The sequence below is a fragment of the Cygnus olor genome, chromosome 5, assembly GCF_009769625.2.
Source record: "Cygnus olor isolate bCygOlo1 chromosome 5, bCygOlo1.pri.v2, whole genome shotgun sequence".
NCBI classification, from domain to species: Eukaryota; Metazoa; Chordata; class Aves; order Anseriformes; family Anatidae; genus Cygnus; species Cygnus olor.
Genome location: NC_049173.1, coordinates 57600603 through 57626219, shown reverse-complemented (window position 1 = coordinate 57626219; position 25617 = coordinate 57600603). Strand labels below are relative to the sequence as shown.

The window sequence follows — 25617 nt, the reverse complement described above, 5'->3', positions numbered from 1 at the left end:
GGAATCCCCAAATAATTAATCTTTTTTGTTGTTGTTGTTGTTTTTTAATCTCTATGATGATCAAACCAAATTGTTAAAAAAAATGGAAGTAAGGCTCCAAAAATGATAAGGCAATCCTTAAAAAAATGGACTACATTAAGTTATCATAGATTCATATAGAAAAGAGATGGAGTTCCAATTCAAGTGGTTTTCTCTGCAGACATGAAAGCTGGAAATCAACTTTAATGTTTCAGGAAAGCTGAGACTCTTGTGCCCATGGGAAAACTTGGAATGCTACTGATGACAGAAGTAATAAGTGCTGTCAACAGTGAATCTGATGCAGTGATTTGAACATTTTTATATGCAAAAATAAATAAGATTACTAGTTTTAATAAAATTAAAATTAGTAATAAAATTACTGGATTTCACTTATAGAAAAGAAAACCTAACCTGAACATAGGCACTTTATAGCCTTGTTATTAAATGAAGAGGAACAAAAGGAGAATGTGTGCTGAGAAGCACCTGTTATTCTGCAGGCTACAGGATGTGATTGGAAATCAGAGCAGTTAATGCGATACACTGCGTAAGAGGGAGCATGACAGCCAATTGCTCTGCTCAGTAGCCAACCTTAATGTTTTACTCCTAATACAAACAATGACTTCAAAGGAGAAATAATGAAATGATGGCAGAAGTGATTAGATCTGTATTTCCTCAACAAAGTTAAAAACTAGAAAATAAACACAAAAAAGCAACGTTTTCTTAGTATAAGAATATATTTGAACAAAGGAATCAATCCTCTTTTTTTTTCAAAAAAAAAAAAACAAACTTGATAATTTTTTTTTTTTTGCAAAGCCTACTCAAATGAAGCAGAAACCTGAAAACTAAACTAAGACCTGGATAGGCTGCATAAAATATTTGCCAACTATAACTAAGGAAGTTGCTAAACTACAAAAGAGTATTTTTCAATATGTTGCTGAATTACTGGACTATTGGGGAATGTGGTATTTATGGAGGACTTTGCTTCCATTGGGATATAATTGGATCTAATAGTCACTGTAATTAATGTCATTAATTATTTTTTTGTCACAGAAAAATGTAATCTGTTGCTGGTTCCAGGAAAGTTTCACCGAATTTTAAAAGAAAAACAAGGTAGCTTGTCCTGGGTCTTTGTTGGGGAAAAAATACATACACATAAATCACCAAATTCAAGCAGCAAACAGAAAATACCCCCACGACCAGTTGTTTTCCAAAATAACTATAGCTCTATTAATGAAGCATGAGCTAATATGTCATTGCTCTAAAAAGCAACATATTGTAACATTTTAAGGGAAGGTTCAGATTTTAATCTAGGCATCAGTCACCATGCCATATCAGCTACAGAAGTGCTTCCACCCAGTTGTGGAGGGTGCAGCCCAATACCAATGTGTTTACCTACACAAGAAAAAATGGCAGGGTCCTGGCGTGAAGGCTAGTGTGACACATCCCTAATCATCTTAATTACTTTAGTTTTAAAATTCTATTAAGTGCAGTACAGCTATAGAGCATGGTATTTGCCAAGCACATTTAATTAATCTACTGATTTATAATTTTGCATCACCTGCTAGCTTTTAATAGATGGGTTAATAGTCTGTACTGCAGTTAGTGATTGATAACTACAATATGGGCACAGTTTAGGTCTTGACCCCGCATGTTTGAAATGAGGGCAAGTTTTTTATTACCTTTAATAGGGGCAGCAGCAGTAGGGACTGAACCCCCCTTTCCTCTCAAACAATATTTCTGTCACCCCCCTGCTTTTTCCAAGATGCACAGTAAAACCTTATATACCAGCTTCAATTTCAAGGATTTTTTTTTTCTTCTTAATCTGAAACCCACTGCCACCACTACTAAGCCTTGTGAAATGCAATGTAAGATACACCAGTGGAACTGCCTCTGCATCAAAAACTTTGTTAATTCATCATTATCGTATTCAGTTATCATTGCGTTAATCCCGACAGCTAGCCCAGACTGTCCCATACTCAGTGGACCCTGTTTTGTGAGTATTAAGCCTTTTCAGCTTCCAAAGAAGCTCACCCACTAGTCTGTTGGATTCATCTCTGCACTGACATCTCTCATTGCCTAGCCCAAGATTTCAACTCTCATTCCTATGACAACTTCGAGAAACAGGACATTTAGAAATAATGTATGCTTTTAACAAAAATATTCCCATAAGTAAAGGTTCCAAGAATAGGCTCTCGGATTGTGTATGTATTAACAAGCACGTATGTGTCATTATTCTTGAAAATACTTATTTTGCACTGTATTACAAAAAAGTTTTTATGATATACTCATTTTCAGATACTTATCAGCCAGGACTGTCATTAATCCTTATTTTGGTTCTTTGTAAAGTCTATGAGAGAGATATTCTTAAGCATGAAATTACTTTTGATTAAAAGGAGAAAAATAAATAAAATGCAGGAAGGGTGTGCAGAAACAGGCATAAAATACAGTTTGAAATTAAAAAATAGCTTTTCTAGCCTGAATTGCTTGTGACTAAGTTGTTATTAAGTATTTCACACATTTTGGTATACAAGTTACAGCACTGTGCTTCAAGATATTTTTATATATATATTTATTTTATAATTAGTGACTTGTGATATATAACCTTGTTAACGTTCTTAATATAATTATAGTTAAAATATGATGATGCTGAGATCATAAACCTAGCAGTGACTTATTCTGAGCTTTACTATATGTTCAGTGAAAATATGAACAACAAACACCCTAAACCTGAAGCAGTATACATTCTCTTTGCCAGAATCACATCCACATATTCAAACTAACTTGACAAGTAAGCAAATGACAATGGGGTACAATAAAACCTAAGTTTTCACTCAGGTGTTATAGCATGTATGAATTCTAAGATGTGATTTATATAACATCATTTATTTTCATTTCACTATCTGTTGTAACCCCTAATGTTTTACTGTCTATGTAGATTTTTCCACCAACACAGAAAATGTTTCTTTCATGAATGTCAACAAAAACATGAGGTACATTTGCCACTGCTACCTCTGTAGAAATTGTATGGGCACTAAAAACATCTAGAATTTTTGTTCACGTGTTTTATTCTAATGATAATTTGAATGTTTGAGAATAATTTTTTTTTCTGCCCTTTGAATTAGGCATCTTGATTGAAGTATTTTCAGATAAGCAAATAACTCACTGTTTGACAGCCTTTATTATTTTAAAATTGCAGTTAGTGTAATTTAAAACAACTACTTACCTGTAAGAAAGAGTTATCCACATCTTTTTGTCTTGCATCTCCATGTTGACAATAAACACGCTGTTACTATAATCATTTGCAGGTGCACTCCGAAGAAAACAAAGCATAGGTATTCCCAGGACAGACAGAGGGAGCTGTATCTCCAGTTTTACTCTTTAAAGATAGCTATAAACAAAATGTCAAGTTTAAATTTGCAAACATAGTAAAAATACATTTTAAAAAATCTCCAGCTTGTTTTTGACTGAATATTACAACCAAACAAATTAGGCTTTAAAAGCATCAGCCGAAATATAATTTTCCTAAAGATTAAGGTACAATGAAAACATTTTATTTCTTATAGCTACATCTGCACAGTAAGAAATTCAGGCAGCCAAACACTTGATTTTTTTTTTTTTTTTTTTTTTTTTAGCTTAGACTTCCCCATGAACGAATATTTGCCCCTCTTCCTGTTCTAGTGATGTAGAAGTACTGGAAAACATGGTATGTCATCAGCAAAGTATGTATAAAAGTATTAAATATGATGTTTAATAAAGTTGGATGGACAAGTATTACAGTGTTCTGAAAAAAGAAAAGCCCTTCCCTCTCATTTATCCTAGGATTCACAAAACCACACAATTCTAACTGCAGAGGAGAAGAGATAACATACAGAGCTGGATTTACTAGCACATATGCCTTCCCTCTATTACTTTTGATTATGCACTAGAAACCGTGCTCTGCAACCATGTAGAGAGAATGAGCTATCTCACCATTGCTGCTTATCCTACATCACGTACAATTAGGCAGTGAACAAAAAAAGTAACAAAATACTGCATATATATGAAATTTTATCAAAAAATTGATGTTAATTTATTTAACCTTACCATAAAATGGATTTTTTTTAAGGCGTTGAACTTTGCAGCTTATTTATTACAGTTTGATTAAACACATTTGTTTCTTCTATCCTTTCATGGGGTCTGCGAAAAGGTGAAGGGCAGAACTTGTTCTACTTTCATTTAAATTATTTGTCACGTTCAATAGAGCATTGCAGTTTTAATTAATCCACAAAATCCTGCATAATTCTACTACATGTCAGGTGTAAAAAGGCCTCCACATTTGGTTATAATTCTGAAAGACTTATAAGAGCACATTATTCCAAGCTAACCATTGACATAAAAAACTGCTATATGAAAAAAATAATAATAATAAATGCATGGATATATAAAGACAGAATCCCCCAGTCCACCCAACAGCATTTGTGATCCTGGTGCAAACAGCCCTAATTCTACTGAAGAGCCTTCCCTGGAGAGATTTTGGCTGCACAAGAAAAGCAGATACGAACTCTTTATTACTTTTGCTAGAGATAAAGACGTTAGGTAGAATGGACAGCAACAAATTGGCTTATGAGTTCATTATTTCGCTGTTTATTCAAGTTCTTCTAATTTTTCACAAGTACTTTTGTACTCTACACAATCATAGCTAATATCCAAGTTATTTTTAAATGTAAATTAATCAAATAAAATCACCAATAAGCTGCATCTCAGACTGCTTGTTGCAACCATCCTATGCCTGCATGTCTCCTTTCCTCAGGGCATAAGTCCTCATGTTTCCACCCTCATGGCACTGTTATACTCTTTAGAGCATAAACACTCTAATTAATACCATGTCTCCTCCAATATAAAGAGCAATATCATAGCAATTATTGTATGAATCATTAATAATAGTAGAAATGCTACTCTAGAAAGCAGAATGCAAAGCCTTATACAACACTTGCTACTAAAGGATAGCCATTTGATAATAGTGGGTATATTGAAATAACTATTTTCTCCATTCACACTACATTAAGACCCTTCTCCTTCAAAAATCTGTCAAATACCACAAAATGTATACAAAAACTGACATTTCCAACATGCATCTTTCCCAGTCAGTTGCCAATCTCAGTAGATGCAACTATAAAAGACTACTGAGAAATTACTCAACTACAGGAGATGTAAAAAGAAAATTAATTCCTTATATTACTTGAAAACAGTATGATTAACCCTTCATATTCTTAAACAATAAAAATTATAATCATTCTTAGGAAACAATACTGAAATAATAATTGTCAGAGGGCCCTCATGCAGCTACACAGGCTTTAAATGCAGCTAATTTCTTAAACTTGATGCTTTTAAAAAGTACAGTATTTGTACTATAAAAACCTTACAGCATAACTGTGTCTGGTTTTAAAGACATTATTCTACACAAATCTCTTCTTTCAGTAGGTACTTTAGACTGCATATCAACTTTTTACATTCTCTTGAGTAACCCATTAAATCAGATTTTTAAAATAATTTCAATATAAAGTACTTTTACAACGCACAGGAATAGTCTCGTAGTTGGTTTTTGATCTTTTATTTTTTTCCCACACACCTCTGAGTCCTAACAAGAAAAGAGATATTCTAGCAATATGCTCCGCACATACATATTGCTTGGCAACACCACCATCTTTCCACAACTACTACTTGATATTCTCTACAAATATTGAACATATTGGTCATTTCTGATCTTCCCATCATGTACAATATTATGGTATTGCCACATTCTCTGTAAACATAGGCTACAGTATTTTGTTTGATTGGTTTCAGATATATGATCTTGCATTTGACTGATCTAAAATTAATATTGCTAAGGTTTAATGGCATTTCTTAGAAATGATATATAATTTGTATCTTGATGGCATGATTTAGCTTTCATTGAGACTGTAATTTTCTACCAGATACCATCTCCTTCATACAAAAAATGTTTTTGGTTATGGTAAAAAAAAAAAGTTTAGTTCTCCTAACATGTGCAACATACCACATTAGGAAAGTTTAACATATGTTGGAAAAAAAAAAAAGGCCTAATACCCTTCACATAACAGAACTTCACCTACTAAACAGAAATGAAATGCCTAAAGATACAAGAATACTTTGTCTAAAAATAAAAAGAAGTTTTTTTCCATGGGAAAAAAAAATAAAATTCTGTTTTCAGTGAAACAGAAATTAAATTCAAGGACTCTCCATATCTCAAGGCTGAAAGTGAGAAGACCCTGAGAAGAATGAAACAGAGAAGAGCTCACTGATTGATGCACTTCCATGGCTGTGCAACTCCAACCTAAAAGGATTTGCAACCTTCATCATCAAAGGTAAGGTCAGGTCTCCTACTCTTGAAGCAGAAAATGAAGAAGTGCATTTACAACAACTGGTATACAGTAGTTTATCATGAGAGTCTGTGTCTTTGAAATTAGATGTGGGAAGCATGTTTTTTAAATATAGTTTTAAGCATAAGAAATTTTAACGTCTTCACATAGTTTCTGCAGATATTTACTTCTACAACTGGATGTTCTTGTCCTCACACATGTTCCTTAACAGCACATAGCACTGCATTATAACTCTTCTAAGCCTATGGTTGAAGCACAATTTTTCCAACCTACTATTGGAGTACATTTCAATATGGAATCTTAACTAAAAATAACTTTTGATATTTATATTTAATACTTGAATGAAAAAATATCTATTAAAGGTACGGGTTGTTGTCTCTACGATGTCAGCAAATAATATTATTTGAAGTGGAATGTTGTATTTAATATTTAATAACACACATAATGAAAGTGGGGAGAATACTGAAATTTCAGAGATGCCCATCATTCAACTGGTATTTCAGATCAGTGATCTATGTTATCATGATTTAGCTTTACCAAGGAATTAAGTAACAGTCAGGTACCAATATACTGTATATTATAGATGGTGAATTTAAATTTCAATTGTTTGTGTCAATATAATCCCAAACACTCCAGTGAAATAATCAACATGAAGAGGATGCTTGATGAAAATCAAGTCTGGAATGATCCAATCAGTGTTGTTTCAAAAGCTAGTGAAGTAATCATTTAGTTCAAAGTCAGAAGTTATATTTTCTAATTCTATCAGCCAAGCTTCCAGTTAATCACAAATGAAGTCCTGCTACAGATCTGATTGTCCAAATAAGAACTTTTTTTTATTTCCTTAAGAGGTAAGTCAGAGGTCAAAGAAGATAAAACTTATGGTATTACCTGATCATCATTAACATACAAAAATAGCAAAACAATGGTCTTTTAAGACCTAAAGCTAAATCCAATTCATATTAACTTATATAACAAATACATTACAAAAGTAAATTACAAATTTTACTGGCTAGGATGGCATCCAAATAGGAAACTGGTGTTAGTAGGCTACTTATTTTATAGGTTACTACGTAGCACCTCTTAGTAAAATTTCATCAGCAAAGGAGAATACCACAGAAGTCTCACAGTATCCTGTTTGATGGGTTCATAGTAATTCCATCAACACACAGAAGTTGTACTGCATGGATGCACAGAAGCACAGGTTGCAGGAAGAAATCCAAATTATCTAGTACAAATCTTCATGGTGCTTGCTCACTGCTTATAATGTCTAAATGCAATACAGTGGCCTTTTAAGTAGCTTTTTTTCCGAAGACCAATTCATTACTTCAAATCCATAAACATTAAATTACCAGGCTATCACTCAGATGTAAATATTTACTTATTAACAAAGGTAAGAGCTCATTCATAAATTCCTGGATTAGACATTACATAATGATAGCAGTTTATTTAAGATCTAGCTCCTAGCTACAAACATTCATGCAACAAATCAACAGACACAGAAATTTAAATATCATGAATTCTTAGGCTAGTTAAAAAACTTACTGTAGACTAAACCAGTAATCTGACTTAGTTTTGTGAAACCAACCCCCATAAAAACATGTCTTTCTTGTCTTTCTCAATCAGCAATCAGAATTTAGTCTGTCAGAGTTCTGAATTTAATCTAGAAGGAATATTTTAATTACATCAAAACCATAGTTAAAAAAAATAGTTTTTATGTTCTTTTTAAAAAGATGTCTTTTTGTTATAATTCGTGACATCCACTCATCTAACTTATTTTACCATTTGATGTTCTATATTACATCCCAATTAAAAAGAAGCACAATGATAAGAAAAATGTTTTCTAACAGTCTTTTCCATTTTATTTTTTATTTTGATATTATCTGTCTAGGTAGCTTTCTGGAAAATGAAATTTTAGGAAATTATACAATTATATAATGATAAATTGTGTTTTAGAGTTTAATAGCAGCTCTTAGCTTGGCTGACCTCCCTCTTGGGTTTGTTTGAATATCTTTGGCCTGAGGGGTGATAACTTTTTTCTGTATAAAAGTCCACTTTGAGTTGGGTTTTCCATGGGGAAATTCTTGTGAGTCATCTTCTTTGGAGGAATTTTTCAGAGCTCGTCTTATCTTCTGCCGTGAGCCAAGATTGTACTTTTCCTTCATGCCTATTCCATGAAGAAAACGTTTGATGATACGATCTTCTAGAGAATGAAACGAGAGGGCTACTAGGCGACCTCCAGGTTTTAGAAACTTCTCAGCTGTCTTCAGCCCTATAAAGAGCTCATGAAGCTCATCATTTACAAATATTCGCAGGCCTTGGAAAGTTTTAGTAGCAACATGCGTAGGTCTCTGAAGCAAGTCTTTTCGTGCATACAATGCTGATGCTGGAAAAGCACCTGTAATACATTTGAAAAGGTATATGTTAGTATTTCGTTATTTCTACACTGCTAATCTGACATTAATCCACTCATGCATGATGAATTGAAAGGAAAGCATACTTACAACAGAACCCTGAGTAGTGAGCTTCCTTCTTTAAAAGATATATTTCCTGCTTTGAATCACCTTTAAAACCCTATTAAACTGAGCTGGCTTGCAGTTGAGTGTTGTTTTTTCCTATAGGAACTGCTTCCTGAAATGCTTCACAAAGTTAAAATGCAAAATGATAGCTGAAACCAAAACAGGGAAAAATGAAGATGGGCTAGATAAATCCTATACCTTACAACTCAGTATAATCAATGCCAATTAATCGTTTGAGGTGGTTTGTTTTATGCTTTTAAGGCAAGAAAAAAAAAAGGTGGACACAAAATTTTAACTTTTGCCTTCTACATTATTATGCACTTATTCACATGCAGAGATAAAATGAATGTTTTACGTTCATTTACATAGAAAATACAATGTTTATCTAGTGGTAATTATCTTTCAATTAATTACTGAAAGCTTAAAATAGACGTCTTATTTTGGAGATAATTCTTGACCATTACACCTGTGTTCCTTGAAATGATCACAGAAGCACCTTGAAAAATTTAGAAAATGCAACCGATATTGTTGATTTTTCACGTGTTTGTATAGCAGAATGTGTCAAGGTACGAGTTTTTTGAAGAAAAATCACCACCTTAAATAATTTTGACTGGTGGCGCAAAATTCCCTCCTCCTCTTTCCCCAAAGTTCCTACGAGTTATGCAAGTCTCTTTAGAGACTGAAATTTTCATGTAAACTTTAATATAGCATTATTTTATGTATTTTATGCTTGAATCTTCATTATCGGAGTACAGAGCAAAGAAGAGATTTGATGAATCAAAGGGACTAAAGTGCAAGAGCCTTACAAGATCTGTGAAACCCGAATAAACTTGTAATCTATTATGTAAGTGAATGCAGGCATTTTATAGTGGCATGGAAATAATTATTTTTTCAAAGAAGAGAACCCATTAGAGATAAGGCAATTCATCTGGTATATGTGTATTAAAATGCCTTAATACTATGCCAGTGCTAAACTACAACATAATAAGGCAATGGTTTGAAAGAAATGCAGTTCAAAATCAAGTAATTGATATTCTGCATAGTGAAGTAAAAGAAAGGAGCATGATGCCTCTGAAATAAGTTGATTAAATTCACATTTACAAAAGTGATTGAAAAAAAACAATAGAAATATCAAAGTTTTTCTATATTTTTGCCAGTATGCTGGCACAAAATATTGTATTGGTGGAATTCTTCAGAATTTTAAAGGTGAGATTCTACTTATGTCAGAAAACATATGTTCAACATCACAAACACAAGTGATCATCACTGTTAAGCAAAGGGAGAAGCCACTAATGATATATAAAATTGAATCATTATTAACAAAGTTATTATCATGTATGCGATGCATCCAAGGTGCATTTCTGCATATTCTATTTTCCCAACTGCATTCCTTCTCCTCTGACTCTAATGACAAAAATGCCTGAATTAATTGAAAAACCCCACCGTAGCTGTTCCTTCTTACTGCTGTCTGAGTCCTTCTAAACAGAAGTGGCAGCAGGATGCACTTCTCTCAATGCACATTACTGCACAGGGATGTGTGGCTTAAACTCTGCTTCACAATTAAAATAGATTTAATCTCTGGGAACTTGGCTCCTCTATCAGGTGCGGACTCTAGGAAAAGTTACATTAGCTACCTACTGTCTTTGAGACCACCGTGTTTTGTAACTTATATAAATCATAAAGGAATACTTACTGATGCCCTAGGAAACCAGCTGAAACACCAAGTTTGTGCTACCTAGCACAATATCCATTTCCATATTTTTCGTACATCTAAAAACAGGCTCTGATTTGAAAATGAAACGCTTCAAACAGCCACTGACTACCATTTATGTGTGAAGAAAATTGTCTCTTCATGCATAATATAATGGCATGCTGTGTGCTGAGCAAAATAAACAATTTTCTTTATACACTTAACCAACACCTACAAATACAAGTAATTTGCTCAGAACAGCCGTGTTTAAAATTAGTATGTAATGTATCAAAAGAATACCACAGGACATGCATATTTCCATAGCATTCACTAAGTGACTAAATCTACATAGCTTCATATTCTCCTTAAGCCCCGTCTTAGGTTTCATTTAGAATCAAATTTTTCTTCAGGAGAATTTCAAGTGGACATATCAGATACTTGGGTATCATTTGGATCCAACTACAAAAGCCATGGATTCTTGACTAAAAATGACAGTTTGTGAAAACAATACCACACGAGTCTCTTTCTTCTTCCAAGCATATGTTTTCAAAAAATGAAAACATACCTCTCTCTCCTTCCCCCCTTCCAAAACCAAGCCTATTGCCATCACGTTTACTCTACTGAAAATAGCTGTAACTGGAATGAAAAAACACTGTTTCCATACAAAATATTTCCTACTAACAAGCTAGTGGGTTAGAAAGCAGTATGGTGGTTGTTTTGTTTTTTTCCCCCTCCACTTCAACTGGTATTGTTCTACCAGCTTTATGCAGAACCTCCTTTCTCTTGCCACCTGCTGCAACATTTACAGTTGTGATGTCAAGAACACCAGTTTTACACTTTCAGTTTTGGGCTGTTACTATCGGGAGCTGGTGTTCACCTCTCAAAGCAGATCCACAGAGTTTTTAACTTATTAAAAATTCATATTTTAGCAGCCTAAGCATTTAAGCAGCCTAAGTACTTTCTAAAAAATACCGCTGGTTTTCCGTGGATAAGCTATTTCTGATATTCTAAGAGTATTCCAGCTTCCAAAAGTATCACAGATACAAATGAAGCCAACCCACAAGAGTACAGCATGAAATCTGGGTACAAAACCGACTGTGCTTATTTATTGATTGGAAACCTAGAATGAGAACCATTATTTAAATTTCCACGGCCAATCTCACTGGAACTTTAGTAAAATACTGAGTTTTATGTTGTATGTCATCAGAATATCTTTTACTAATCTGAATGGAGTTGATATAAATATCTGTTCTATTTCCAAAATGGTTTTGTAAAACTTAAATGCTAGTACTGGTCAGATTTTTAGCAGTTCTGATCACACTGATATTTTGCAATTGAAATACTGAGTAAATAAACTAAAGAAATTAGATACTCAGGCTACCAGCATGACTAGGACAGTGGCAAGTCTTAAGAAAGTTCTTTCAGGTGTCCTGCCATGGATGTTGAATGTAAAGTCTTTCTCCAATACTCTTCTATGGCAATTAACTGTGCTTTGAAATATCTATAAAGTAAATTGGAAAAGTGAGTCCTTGTAATACACATTTATGACAAACTCTGAAGAGAATTAAATAAAAACCCTAATATATTCTGCAAGTACAATAAAACCTTACACGCCTCAGGTGAATGTGAGAAAACAGCACAGGAGAACATATATAATGGTACCGAATACTGGTAAAGGATACCTTACCACTGGTAAAGGATACACCAGGAAACTGGTGTAGAAATACAGACACTGCAGTTTTATGCAACCAAAAAGACTAACTAAAACCAAAACATCTTCAAGTTCAATGGCCTATTGGCCTGTCTTTAGATACTGCTATTGACTAATAAATGTAATTTGTGATAGGGATTTCTGTCATACGAGCCTTCATCTTTTTATTAAAGTCAGTAGATACAACCTATGTGACAGGGGTGAAAAATATTTCTACCCCACTCTCAGCCCTCTGGTATAGTTAAATAGAAACCTACTTGTGCTTACTGATGAGGCACAAAATCTATCACCCAGCCCCCTCCAATTGTTGCAACAGTAAAAGAAAATCTTTACTGGTAACAGGCTGTACAATGCACAAAAACATATATATGAAAATCTGCATGGGAAGCTTGTAAAATGAATTTCATTCATAAAAACACCATGCTTCCAGCTAGATGACTGGTTTGAAATCCCAGAGAGAGAAATTATCATTTTTAGTTTTGGGATGCCCTTATGCTACTTACACTTTTAAAAATCTAATAGATTCACAAGTTAAAATGTATTGAAATTCTTAAGCTTGTGAATGAAATTAGCAACGTGCTGTGCCTGTCAATATGAACTGTTAAAGTCTCCAGAGTGTTCAAGAGTGGGAGAGTTTAAAAATTAATTCAGATCGTGCACCTGTTTGCAGGAATCCGTCTGTTGAATTAGCATTGCATTTAATAAGTTTCTGTGACGCATCTAATGTCCTTTTGTCTGGGCTCCCTCAGTACAGTGTTAATTCACACCCATCTGAATTTCAGGCAATATTACAAATTCCAAACTGATAATTAAAGTATATCGGTGTGGAACAATCTGAACAAGACTGACTTTACCCATTAAAGTTTTTTAAATTTTTCACAATTCTTTAGTATCTCACCATCAATTCCTTTCAAGTTAAGTCCAAATGACTACATAATCTCAAAATGACCTGTTAATAGATAACATATTTCAATGCCATTGAAAAAAATAAAACTGTGAAAACAAATGAATAGATAACAAGGTATATTACCCACTAAAAGGAAAAATTGAGCAGTAGTACAGAAAAAAAACATATTAAAATTACAGTCTAAAGAATTTCACTATTTCTAACCAGTTTTCCTGCACATCCAGTTAATACTATCATTTCACAACAGAACTCAAGGAGCTTCAGCAATAGCCATCAGGAAGTACTTCTTAATTGACTTCTACACATCTATTCACAGATCTTCAGTAGAGAACCACTGATCTTTAGTATTTACACAGTGTTCATCATTACAGATAGCTGTGTGAAAATTGTAAACAGTGCGTAGAGTTTGATTGAGCTACAGGAAGAGACAATATTCGCATCAGTGAATTTAAAAAAAAATTTAGAAAATCCTCCTTTCCCCCTGCGTAAATTGTAGAATTCACAGCTTACTCAGAGAGCTTCTTATTTAAATGGCTCAAAAGCATTTTAGAAAACATTTAGAAAAAAATAAGCCAAACCTTTTTTTTAAATTTAATTTTATTTTGTAGGACTTTATTCAATGGCACGGTAAATTCAGAGATGACTTTCAGGCTTTATGCCAAGAGTTAGAAGGAATTCTTTCATTGAATTGGAACAAAAGACTGTTCTGTTTAACTAAGAAATCACTTGGATACCTGAGTTAGCCCTAAGCTGTTGTAGGCAATCTTGACATACTAATCTATTTATAATTTTTTCAAGCTGTACCTTAAAACTTTTAACTCTCTCCAGTACAAACTTTAGAAATGTCTGAATGATCTGTGGCTGTTGTAGAGCCTTTTGTTTTACTTAGTTTTGTTATACTTCATTCTTATCTCCCAATCAATTAACAGCAGCAATACACCTTCTAACTCCCTTTATTGTTTGTTTGTTTCCTGGATAGCATTTCCCTTTTCCATTCCAGGCTAGTCCAAATCTAACCAGGATTCATTGGGATTCTGGTTATCAGCTGGAACTTAGCACAAAAGTTTAGAGTTCTGGAAAATCTTAAGCCATAGTAAACCATAAGATTTTAGAGAAATATGGATAATATGTGAATTTTCAGATACTCACATCAGTAAAGAAAAAGATACAGATACCCAGCCTCATTGGCTAGATTGTTTACATGTTTTCTAGCTATCTAGCCACAGGCAAAAAAAAAAAGATCCTGTTCTGGAGAAAAAATTATGATCATATAGAGTCTGTAAAGTCTAAAATGCAAGATTTTATTTTTTCTAATGAATATATATACATGTATATATATATATTTTAAGGACTTGACATTTAAGTAATAGGTCATAGAGTTTACTCTGCTTAAGTCTTGAATTAGTCAGGACTTTTTTGTGCTGTCCTATCAAGAGGATTCTGTAGCTGTGATCTCTGGCCCTGTAGCTATGACTTACCTCAATAACTTCATGGATGTAAGTTTGTAGTAGAATATATACTGATGATAAATTGAACAAAATCTATTATAGTTACCAGAAATTTTCTTAACATATTATCTGTTCAAAAACTAGCAAGGATCCACCCTTGGGCTCCTTTACAGAGAAATCAGATTAAAATTGTAAGAAGTTCCACCCAAACAGGGATAAGTATAATAGTCCTAAAATTGTTTTAACTACTTGCATACTTCAAGAAGTACACAAAATACATATTTACTGTCTTAGCAGATATATGTTGGATTCATTTTCTTTGGCATGCGTCTTATCTGATGCATTCCTGATTCACATATCAAGCTGCTCTTCTAATACATCAGAGTTTAAAGTGAGAACAAAAATCCCCTGTTGTTTTCACAGAAAGTGACCGTTAGGTGATGACTCACATGCAACCCATTAAACGTGAAGGGATCTTTGATCAATCTCTTTTATACACTAATAATTTTATTTTTTGAATTCAAGCTAGTTGGCAGAATTATTTTTGAGGTTAGCATACTGCTTGTTTACAGCATGCAACACATCTTTAGCATAGCAATATGGCTGCTTTAATCTCAATAATGGTATATTTTTAATCAATAGTTGTTTCAAAGAGCATGAGATACATCTGACAACACTAAATTATTACTTTATAAAGTTGATGATAATGATCATTTTAGAAATGCAAATTTTTAGGTTTTATTAAAGACTCATATATTCTTTAATATTATTTATTCCCCACATTCATTATCCCTACTACACATTTACAACAGGGGCTTATAATAGCTAGAAGTGTCTTCAGGTCCTGTAATCGTATCAGCTAGACTTTGGGCCTGGTTTAAAGTGGACATTTTGCTCAAGTATCCTGGTTTGTACAACTCAAAGCCTTTTAATTTCTTTGTGATCCTAAAGCCATTAAAAGTAAGTCCCTATTAAACTTCTTAAGCTCACTAAGGTAGGCAATAAGATATATTAATCACTAATTATCACAATTATTAATCACTATTCTATTAGTTATCACTAATTATATATATATATTTTAAATAAAGTTACAGTTTAAGTAGAATTGAATAGAATAGTTTAGTTGGAAGTGCCCTACAAAGATCATCTAGTCCAACTGCTTGACCAATTCAGCGCTAACCAAAAGTTAAGGCATATTGTTAAGGGCATTATCCAAATGCCTCTTGAACGCTGACAGGCACGGCACATCAACCACTTGACTAGGAAGCCTTTTCCAGTGTTTGACCACCCTCACGGTAAAGACATTTTTCCTAATGTTCAGTTTGAAGCTCCCCTGTAGCAGCTTTCGTTGTTCTTGTGCTTCCTGTCATCGATCACCAGGGAGAAGAGATCGGCACCTCCCTCTCCATTTTCTCTTCTCAGGAAGAATACACAGTTTTATGAAAACAATATATTTTTAAAGCCTTCAGGATACAGATAAAACTTGTAACACTAATCTTTACTAAATGTTAAATTTGGATAGCCATCTTAAAGGTCTATAGTTAAAGGAGTCAACAATTTAGGGTATTTCGTGACAAGACCCAGTCATTTTCATTTCTTGGTTAAATTAAAAATAAATAAACAAACAAATAAATAAATAAATAAATACAGCCTTATATTTTAGATTGTTAAGGCACAGTATAAGTATCTTATATTTTTGCTTGAAAATTTTCACTCGAGAACACAAATGTGAAGGTTCTCGATGTGAGCACAGCTCCTGTCTAACTAGATTTTGTTCAAGTTGTTTACAGTGAAGAGCAAGTAAGATGAAGTGTTTCAATAGGCGCTTCAGGCTGATCTAGTTGACATTCACAAGGTGAAGCAAGCTACGTATTGCTTTACTTTTTGCTTCCTCATTCTTTAAGCAGAGAGAATGAATCTAATTTCATTCATAACTGGAAACTGCCATAGTACTTCCCCTCAAAATATTAAAATGTAGAAATTTAAAACAAAGAGATGCATATGACGTATCTATTTGAATGCTTATCAATAGCTGGGACAAAGAATTCCCTAGGCTGCTGTCATTCTGTGTTTCAACTTCGTTGACAAAATGATAAATCACTTCATGTAAAATCTATTATTAAACTAATTGGTGAAATACAGTATAAGAAGTGGGATCTTACGGGGGAAAAAAAGGAGAGCTGACATCAGAGCAGAATAAGCAGGATTAGATCCTGCATGATTTCAAGTACAAATAGATCCCTCTGGGACTTTGGGGATTAATATTTTTTCTCTCTCAGCCACTGTGAAGAATTAATGAGGCTACCTGCAACAATGCTTGCAAGCTGCTGAGTTCTGGTGATGGGATATATGCTGCGTGCCTGAACGATGGCTGAAGCGATTTTCTTGGCGTGCCTCTCCTCCCCGTATGTTCTCAGGATGGACGCAAGTGCCTGTTGATCTAAAGCATTCACAACATCAGCAGCAGTGGGCATGTCAGGGTACCTACGCACAAGAAGAGCCAATTAGTTCACTGACGTCAGTTTTCATTGACAAGAGGTGAAGCTTCATAGCATTGAGACATAAAGTCAAACACACACACTGCATACAAGTGCCTTTGAGGTTTTCAAGTAAGAGACAGCAACCCTATGAAAACAGATCTTGTTTGTACCTTTTAAATGCTATTTTTTGCTACTTTAAATAGTTTGTTCCTTAACATCAATTAAAACAGCTGAAACTTCTAAGTACAATCATAAACTATGCCTAATGAGTTTACAGGAATAAATACATTTCAGTATCATGTTAAAATGGAAATGCTGTGTGACTGTTCCTATTTAGACATCTTTAGAATATAAACTTGTCCCTTCTGGGTTCATTTAGTCACCTTGCATTATATGTTGTTTTTTATTTGGAACTGATCTCAAAGATATTTTCTTTCACATCTCCTGCTATGAAAACAACTGCTTATGAAAACAGTTTAACTTTACTTTTCACGAAAAGGTGTAAGAATTTATATCCAAACATTGTTTTGAGAGAATTCAAATGAGATAATACTGCAAATGAAAGGAACTGTTAGAATTGAAATGGTATAAGTCGTACATATTTATTTATTTTTAAATTGTGTCACTATGCTATTGAAACAGTTCAAAGTATTTTATGAAGATCACAGAAGTGTTTACTAATGTGGAGAAAACATATAACCTACTTAATAAATTCTCTTCTAAAAAGACACTAACATGCAGAATATTTTTCAGGCATTCATTACTCTCCTGCAGTATCTTATAAAATATAACAAAACTTAGAAATCAGAGGCAAGGAGTACCATAGCAACAACTGTAGTGGAAGGTTTTTGTTACACCACAAGTAGCCTTTGTTCTTATATACTGTTATACATATGTATCCTCATGATGCAAATACAAGCCCCAAATTCAGACTTTTGAAATCAGAGGGCTAAGTCCCAGTAGGATCACGTGAGCTTTTTATACAAAACTGGAAAAAGACAGCATCATGAAATTTGCTGTGTTAAGACTTAAATGTTAATGTGTTAAGACAATTGCTTAGAAACAGAGGCTTCCATAGTCTTCACATAGGCTCTATGTGAACAATGAAAGACCAAATGACATTTTGTAAGACTACAGGTTCATCAAAACACAAGGCAAAGAAATGTTCATACTCTTAGTAATGCATTATACAATTACTGCCATCATCTATAAAACACAGGTCTTTGTCTTTTCACATGAAAACCACAATGCTATATTAGGCATATATTAGGCTGTTAGAAGATGAAAACTGCTGCATAAGTAGAAAATAACATTATGCCATTGAAATTCGTGCTCTTCAATGAACTCAACACCAATTCTGATCATTTAAATAGAGATTGTTTATTTAGCAATTGATAACTTCACAATTAAGTAAGCCTGATGTGCCTCCTACACAACGTGAAAGGAAACCTCCAAGACTACTAAGGCAAGCTTGTAATACCTAACGGATTTTAATTGGCAGCTGTCATGAATGGGATTTCTGGTTGCTTTTTAGTTTTGTTTTGATTTTTTTTAAAGTTACTTTATATTCCTTTTGCAGAGAAGTAACTGGGTCAGATGGCCATTGCAGAAAGGAGGGAAGTTGCTTCTTCCCTGACAGAGCAACCGAACATGGTCAAGCAGACATTCCACAAACAGAAAGTGTAGCAAAAAAGGAAAGTGATTGCAGTAAAGAATTGTGAGCCTGCAGATCACATAGTCAGAGAAACTGCAGAAATAGAAGGAAGACAACAGGCCTCAACTTAAAAAAAGCATGGAAGGCTTCATAGGAACCATGCAGACCATACTGGTCTTGAGGCAACCCAGCCAGACATCGAAGAGAGAAAAAATATATTTAACAGTCTGCCTTTTGCACTCACTTCCCAATTAAGGGAAACAAAATTTTAATTAATATTCTAATTTATTTTTTTTTAAGCCTCCGATCTTCCTTGTGAAATTCAATACCGAAAGAGAACTAGGAAATATACCTCAAGGCTCTAGGTAACTCGGTGTCCTGTCAACATATTTGGCAGCTTTTTTTGCTCTCCACAATGTTATCAGAAATCTATGTCTTACAGTAAAAGCGGTGCCTGTAACTGTATACCATACACACCAAAAATGTAAAATTTTAGCGATAGAGTTAAGAAAACATTATTGGTTTAATTAGTTTAATCATCACTGTAACATTCCTCTTATCTAAAGAAGAAAAAGAACATAACCAGGATTTTAAGTATTAAGACTGAAAAAAAGCTTTGTGGCATAATATATACAGTATATTTGTGCAAAATTAGATGTGGTTTTATGATGGCCATTCTCTAGCTTAAAAGGAAATGACATGCACATGTACCTGTCACCATCCATCCTCATGTCCAGAGGTCCGTCCTTCTGCAGGGAAAAACCTCTTTCAGGTGTATCAAATTGCATAGAAGAACAGCCAGCATCCAAGAGAACTCCATCTAGAGTCCCTGGCTCAACTCCAGATGAGATTAGCAAAGCCTCTGACTGGCTAAACTGTCCTAGAAGAGCTCGAATCTGTTTCCTGCAAGAAAATCACAAATAAAAAGCCTCAATTTTAACAGCGCAGTGCTCTCCTCTTGTATAGCAGGAATTAGATAGTAATGCTCACTTGTCTCTTAAGCAATGGGACTATTTCCAAAGTAATAGTTTAGGTACATTTCATATGCCAGCATGCAGAACTGATCCAACCCACTCATCAGTAGCTACTTAAGTTTGTCTTCCTTCCTGCTTAACCTCAAAGTACTCCAAATGCTCACAAAAAAATCAGAAACCTGACTTCAATTTCATTTCTCAACATGGGGGAAATCAAAGTGACGTCTTCAACATTTGATGGGAATGCCCTGACCACCAGGGAATCTCCTGCTCTGGGCATGACTCTTAGTTAAGTGCAGAAAAGAAGGTACGTTTCTTGGACCTACAGGAAACGCTGACAAGACGGAATATGACTGCCCAGCCTTGTGGTTAATACTTATTTGCTAGGAAAAAAATCCCTGGTTCTTGCTGTGGGACAAACACTTGTTTTTAGGGAATATGTTGATTCAAAAATAGTTAGGCAAAATTAGGTGCACTGGATCATAAGCAGATAAAGCATTTCAGTGTAGGCACCTGAACACTGGTTAGAGCAGAGTTTTATACATGTTTTTGTGCTTTGCATTCTTCTTTCTTAACCTTTAAGGTGTTTCTTGCTTAATATTTCTGTACTGGAGAGAGAAAGTAAAAAAAAAAAAAAAAACATCTCTGAGGCACCCATCTCTTTCTTGCAAGTGTGTCCAAGCATGTGCTTTTGATTCTGGTCTATTATAAGGTGACCTACAATTAAACCACTTATTTACTCATACTTTGTCAAAAAAACAATTTCACAAAGATTTAAGAATGTTAACCAGTATACTGCTGCACTTTTAATCAGTACCAGGAAAAAAAAAAAAAAAGGGAAAAAAAAACAAACCAACCAACCCACTGACCAAATACATTTCTGCCCCTAAAAAGAAGCCACTGACTCCGCATCAGAGTTTTGGTAATAGTTTGAGGACCTGGAGCTCCTCAGCCCCATGGACTAGTGTTCCAATTATTACAAGGCCAGCTAAGTTAACTCACATCATTGTCAGAGTTCCATGGGCAGCAGAACGGATGGAGAGCGCAATTCTTTGCTACAAAAGAACAGCTGCCTCTATCTCTTTTGAGATGTCAACATTACTGTTATTTTGGAAAACAAACAAACAAACAAACAAAAAACAACCAACACACTTTTTCAAAAAATCAGCTTCAGTCTAATCCTTCTTTCAGGTCAGTTTAAGATCCACACAACTGGCGTTATGACAACCTAGTTGACTCCAGAGACTACCGTTTTAAGAGAGTGCATGAACAGAGAATCAGAAGTACTTCTGCACACATCCAATTGGAGTAAGTAAGAATATGCTATGAAGGAAAAAAGAGAAAACATTCAATTCAAAGGAAGAAGCTATGAGCACACAACCATATGGAGGAACATTTAGGTATATAGTGGTATCCTCGTTAGAGTAGAAGGAATCAACTTAACATAGCACAGAAACTGGGAAATACCTTGAGTGAATGAATTTCATGAGGGATATCATGATCACACATGCAAATGTCTGAATTGACTACTGCCCAGTACATAATTACATGCAACTATTCAGCTTAATAAGAACTGACAGTTCCTAAAAAGCACTATTATCTACTTAACATAGTTTAATTTTAGCTAAATAGTTACAGCTTTGAGACTACATTTCCCTTCAATACAATACAAGGAATTTTCTTGGAAATCTGCACTTTGTCCAACAAGGCAGCGTTTCTAACTTTATAACTTGAATGAAGGAATGAACTTTACAATTCTGTATGTGGGAGATGAAAATGAATGAGATCTGGAAAAAAATATAAATTGCCATTGTCTAGTTCCTCTGACAGTAGTCCATATTGGTGGCTATGAAACAGTGCTGTATTGTGCTACTAATCATTCTGAAAAATTATTTTGAACTACATTCATATCTTGCTAGAAATTTGGTTATATTTCTTTAAAGAAATCATGCATATGTGGACTGCCAATCCTTTGTGATTACGAAAAGGTAATTAAACGGGCATATTTGATTTAAGTTGAAATTTACAATTTGGGAGATAGATGCTTCATCTGGAAAATGTTTTGGTGTTCACAAATAAAGACAGGAAAAAAAAAAAAAAGATTGACATTTTGATGTCAGCCTTCAGCTGCATGAAAATATACCCTCCTGTTTGTTATACACTTCATTTTGTATCAATAGTGGATACAGGTCTCTTGGTCAATTTAAATCTTTACTAAAAGCAGATGCCTTTCATGACATTATAATGACTATATTAAAACAACAGGTCAGTTCTCTGAATTCCTCTTACTTTGTGAATCCAAAGAAACAACTTTAAACACCTTGGGTATCTCAAAATATTTTAATTAATCGAACCAAGTACACGGGTATGAGCAATCATTTATTACCTTATGAAAACAAATACAGATACCAACTCTTTTTTTTCCATAGGATGGTAACAATGATGATAGTAATGATAAGGACTAATCTATTAGATGATGAGCAAGACATTTATTTAAAGAACAGTATTTCATCAAGCACTGAGAAGCATTTATTAGAACATAATAAAGCTCTTCCCTCATCTACCATGCCTCTGTTCAAATCATAACTACCTGCTATGCACAATTTTCTCCAAAACGTTTGATTTTGTCGATTCCTTCTACCTTCAGATTTTTGTTTACATACCCCGTAAGTTTTATTTCCAAAATAGCCTCAAATAAATATTCAAACAAATAAAACTGCATACACTACTCTGAAAAGTGTTTCCTACAGTCACAGGCCTTTGGCTCTCCCAAGGAATGAAGAAATTCTTTACACTTTTTTTTTTTTCCAGTGGTCCAATGTTTAGTTTGTGCATTAGTGGATTTATGTTCCATGACCACACTTACCTAGAGTGCAAATCTGTCCATTATCCCCTTTGTCTTAATATACTGCAAAAACAGTGCTTACTGGAAATAGCAGGAAAGGTAAAGTAAGGAACATCCCTAAATATTAGATAAAATAGCCAAGTTCATGGTTAAGAAGCCTGAGAAAAGTACGCATATCCAAATATTACAGACCAAGACTGAATGGAGTGGGGGAGATTGCAGGTAGTCTTGGGGATAATAAAAAAAGCTGTCAAGACAACAAGGATCACAAAGAGAACATTTTAAGCATTGTAAGTGATCTTAGAAGGTTACTGTCTAACCAAAACCAATTGTCTCTTGCTTAAGAGAAAAATATTTAAACTTGGTACTTGAACACCACTTTACATATTCCAAGTATTTTAGAAACATAAAACCACTATGAAGAGCTTGTAGCCCCAACCTACGAATGGAGAAATAAGATGTAAAAGGTTTAACACTGAGTGACTTGAATATAGTTAGAAAGCAAAGACAATTAGATTGTGGTCTGAGGATGTAAAAAGCAGACAATACTCATCATTTTATTTTTTTTTTTAACATCATTGTAAATTTTGGTAGATTTCCAACTGTTGCCATCAAGCAGTCTTCTCAAAATATTCAGCATGCTCATTCTCCAAGAATGTAAAGGAACACTGGGGACACGTGGACAACCTAAGTCAATTTTAAAAATAATAAAAAGTTATTTCGTCTGCTATGTAAGTTCTTGGGGGCCCTAATGGATTTTATTGCATAACAACCTCAAGAGCTTTCAGATTTCTTGTACTGTTTGCAGTAGTTTAAAAATAAGACACAACCTCAGGTTCAAGACCCTTTGTTCAGATCATAACACAGTATTTTATTATTATTTATACTATGACACATAGCATTGTAATTCTGACAGATGGCTGGATTCACAGTTCTCATTTCTATGAAAGAACCAAATCAGAAAGAGAGAAGAGTTCAAAGAATAACGTATTTCAGGCTCTTCCGCTTTCAGTTAATCTCTGGCATTTTACAATGCTTTATAAAAATATTTCTTATTTCACTCAACTGAGAGGGATGTATGCAGAAGAAAAAGTAAAGCATGAATATAACTTTTACAAAATAAACAGAGAAAATCTTTTCTCATATCTAGTTTCTCTGAGTTGTCACAGAGGTTGCTGTGACATCAATCATAAGTAATTTCACAGAAAACCGTGATTACGCTTTCATGGTGCTTCATTAGTTTTTTATGTGCATATAACAATACCTGCTCTTGATCTTTCACCACTGCTACCCTTACAAATTCTACATATGAATACACACAATGGCAGGAAGTGATGAACCCTTGCCAGCAGCAAAAGCTACTGTCTACTCAACCAGAGTAAATGGTTTCTTTGAGAGCACTGAAAATAAATAAATAAACAAATAAATAAACTTTTCAGCTAACTCTTGCCAATGCACAACAATTGAGGAGACCAGTCCGGTACTTCGATTTACTAACTCCACTGAGACTGCCAACAGGGGTACCAATTAGCACCAGCTGTAATGAGGACATTGGTACAGACCTGGTTTGATAGCATTGACTCACTTCACCTAGGTCACTCAACAGCTGTCAGACAACTGTGAGTGACTTCTACTCATTGCTGCTCTGAACAAGACACTTAGAAGCAAAAGACGAAGCACACCATTTGTAAATCCCTGGAACTTTCACCATCCCACCTAGGAATTGTTGAGTGTTACTCTGCTTCAGTGCAACCCCCCTCTCTGTATATGTGTCTCTATATTCTCTAAAAAAACTTTATATTACCTTTGGCAAATGGAAGTTGACACAGTGTTCATGTTTGCAAACAAAAAACAGTAATTAAAAAATTACATATAGCAACTTATAAAGGAACCTTGTCATTACATTTCCAGCTTTATTGTATATCTATTTGAGAACTAACAGTTCAGTCTAGGTTGGGTTTTGTATTACAAAATTAAAAAAACAAATCACCACCACTGATCTAACAAAGACCTGAAAATGGGAAGAAGCATGTGTGAAAAACAACTTGCATAGAACCAAGGAAGTTCATATTTTCAAATTTCAGGGAGATAATCACAATTTTGTTGTGCATGTGGTGATCACAGAAATGTCACTTTTAAGTTTTCAACAGTTGGTGAACATTTATGTACCATTTGCTCTGACTTAAGATTTGGGAAAAATTAAAGGATATATGTACATTGTAGAAGTTAAATACTTCTTTCCATATACATTGAAGACATCACACAGACAAAAGCAAACAAAAACCCCTTTTATGTTAACCTGCAGAACACTCAGTATCTTACGCTGTCAAAACTAGTACGCCAAAGATGATTACACTTGCTTTTCTCTTTCTTCATGTCAGTTGCCCTTCTTCCACCTCTCATACAGCCTCCTATTCAATCCATTATGAAACTAGTTATTTGCTGCTTTAATTGCTCTCCTATAGCTTCCAACAAACCTTCTCTCCTTCATATCTAACCAACAGATTCCATAAAATGATGTTATCTTGGCTCCTCACGTCTCATTTAATCCAGACACCAAAAATTGTGTCTAATGTCCTCTCAGACATACCCGTAAGAAATTTCAGGATGCCTGAAAACAGATTGCTCGTTATTTTAAGGTTCATTTTTACTTTTATCTAAAGTATCCATTCCACTATTGTGTCCAGCAACACATTTTTAGTCAAAAATACTGCCCAATATTGAAGGAACCATAAATACTGCTTTAAACAAAAGAAAATATAAACGTATTTAAACAAAAGTATATCAAAGATGATTTCCATACAATACATCAGAAATCTTACCATAGTAGACTTTTTTTTTTTTAAATGAAAGATGATTATATTCAAACCAGTCAAAATAAAATATAAAAAAGTAAATTACTAATGAACAATGTTAATCTCTGGCTAAATTAAAGATTAAGGAAGTAATTTCTTTCAGGGCAAATGGAAAACTAATAGAATAAGACTGGTGATTATT

The 25617-nt window shown here is 34.1% G+C and overlaps 1 protein-coding gene across 5 annotated transcripts in view; it reads right to left on the bottom strand.

Annotated features, from left to right (window-relative positions):
* Nucleotides 1–7203: 7203 nt before the first annotated feature.
* Nucleotides 7204–25617, bottom strand: part of METTL15 (methyltransferase like 15) — a 100549-nt gene continuing 82135 nt past the window's right edge. For all 5 annotated transcript variants that reach the window (XM_040558690.1, XM_040558689.1, XM_040558691.1 and 2 more), the window contains 3 exons: nucleotides 19513–19704; nucleotides 16973–17151; nucleotides 7204–8790 (listed from right to left, as the gene is read on the bottom strand). In XM_040558690.1, coding sequence (XP_040414624.1) covers nucleotides 8345–8790; nucleotides 16973–17151; nucleotides 19513–19704 — 817 coding nt within the window. In that variant the 3' untranslated portion in view covers nucleotides 7204–8344. The remainder of the gene's footprint in view (nucleotides 8791–16972; nucleotides 17152–19512; nucleotides 19705–25617) is intronic.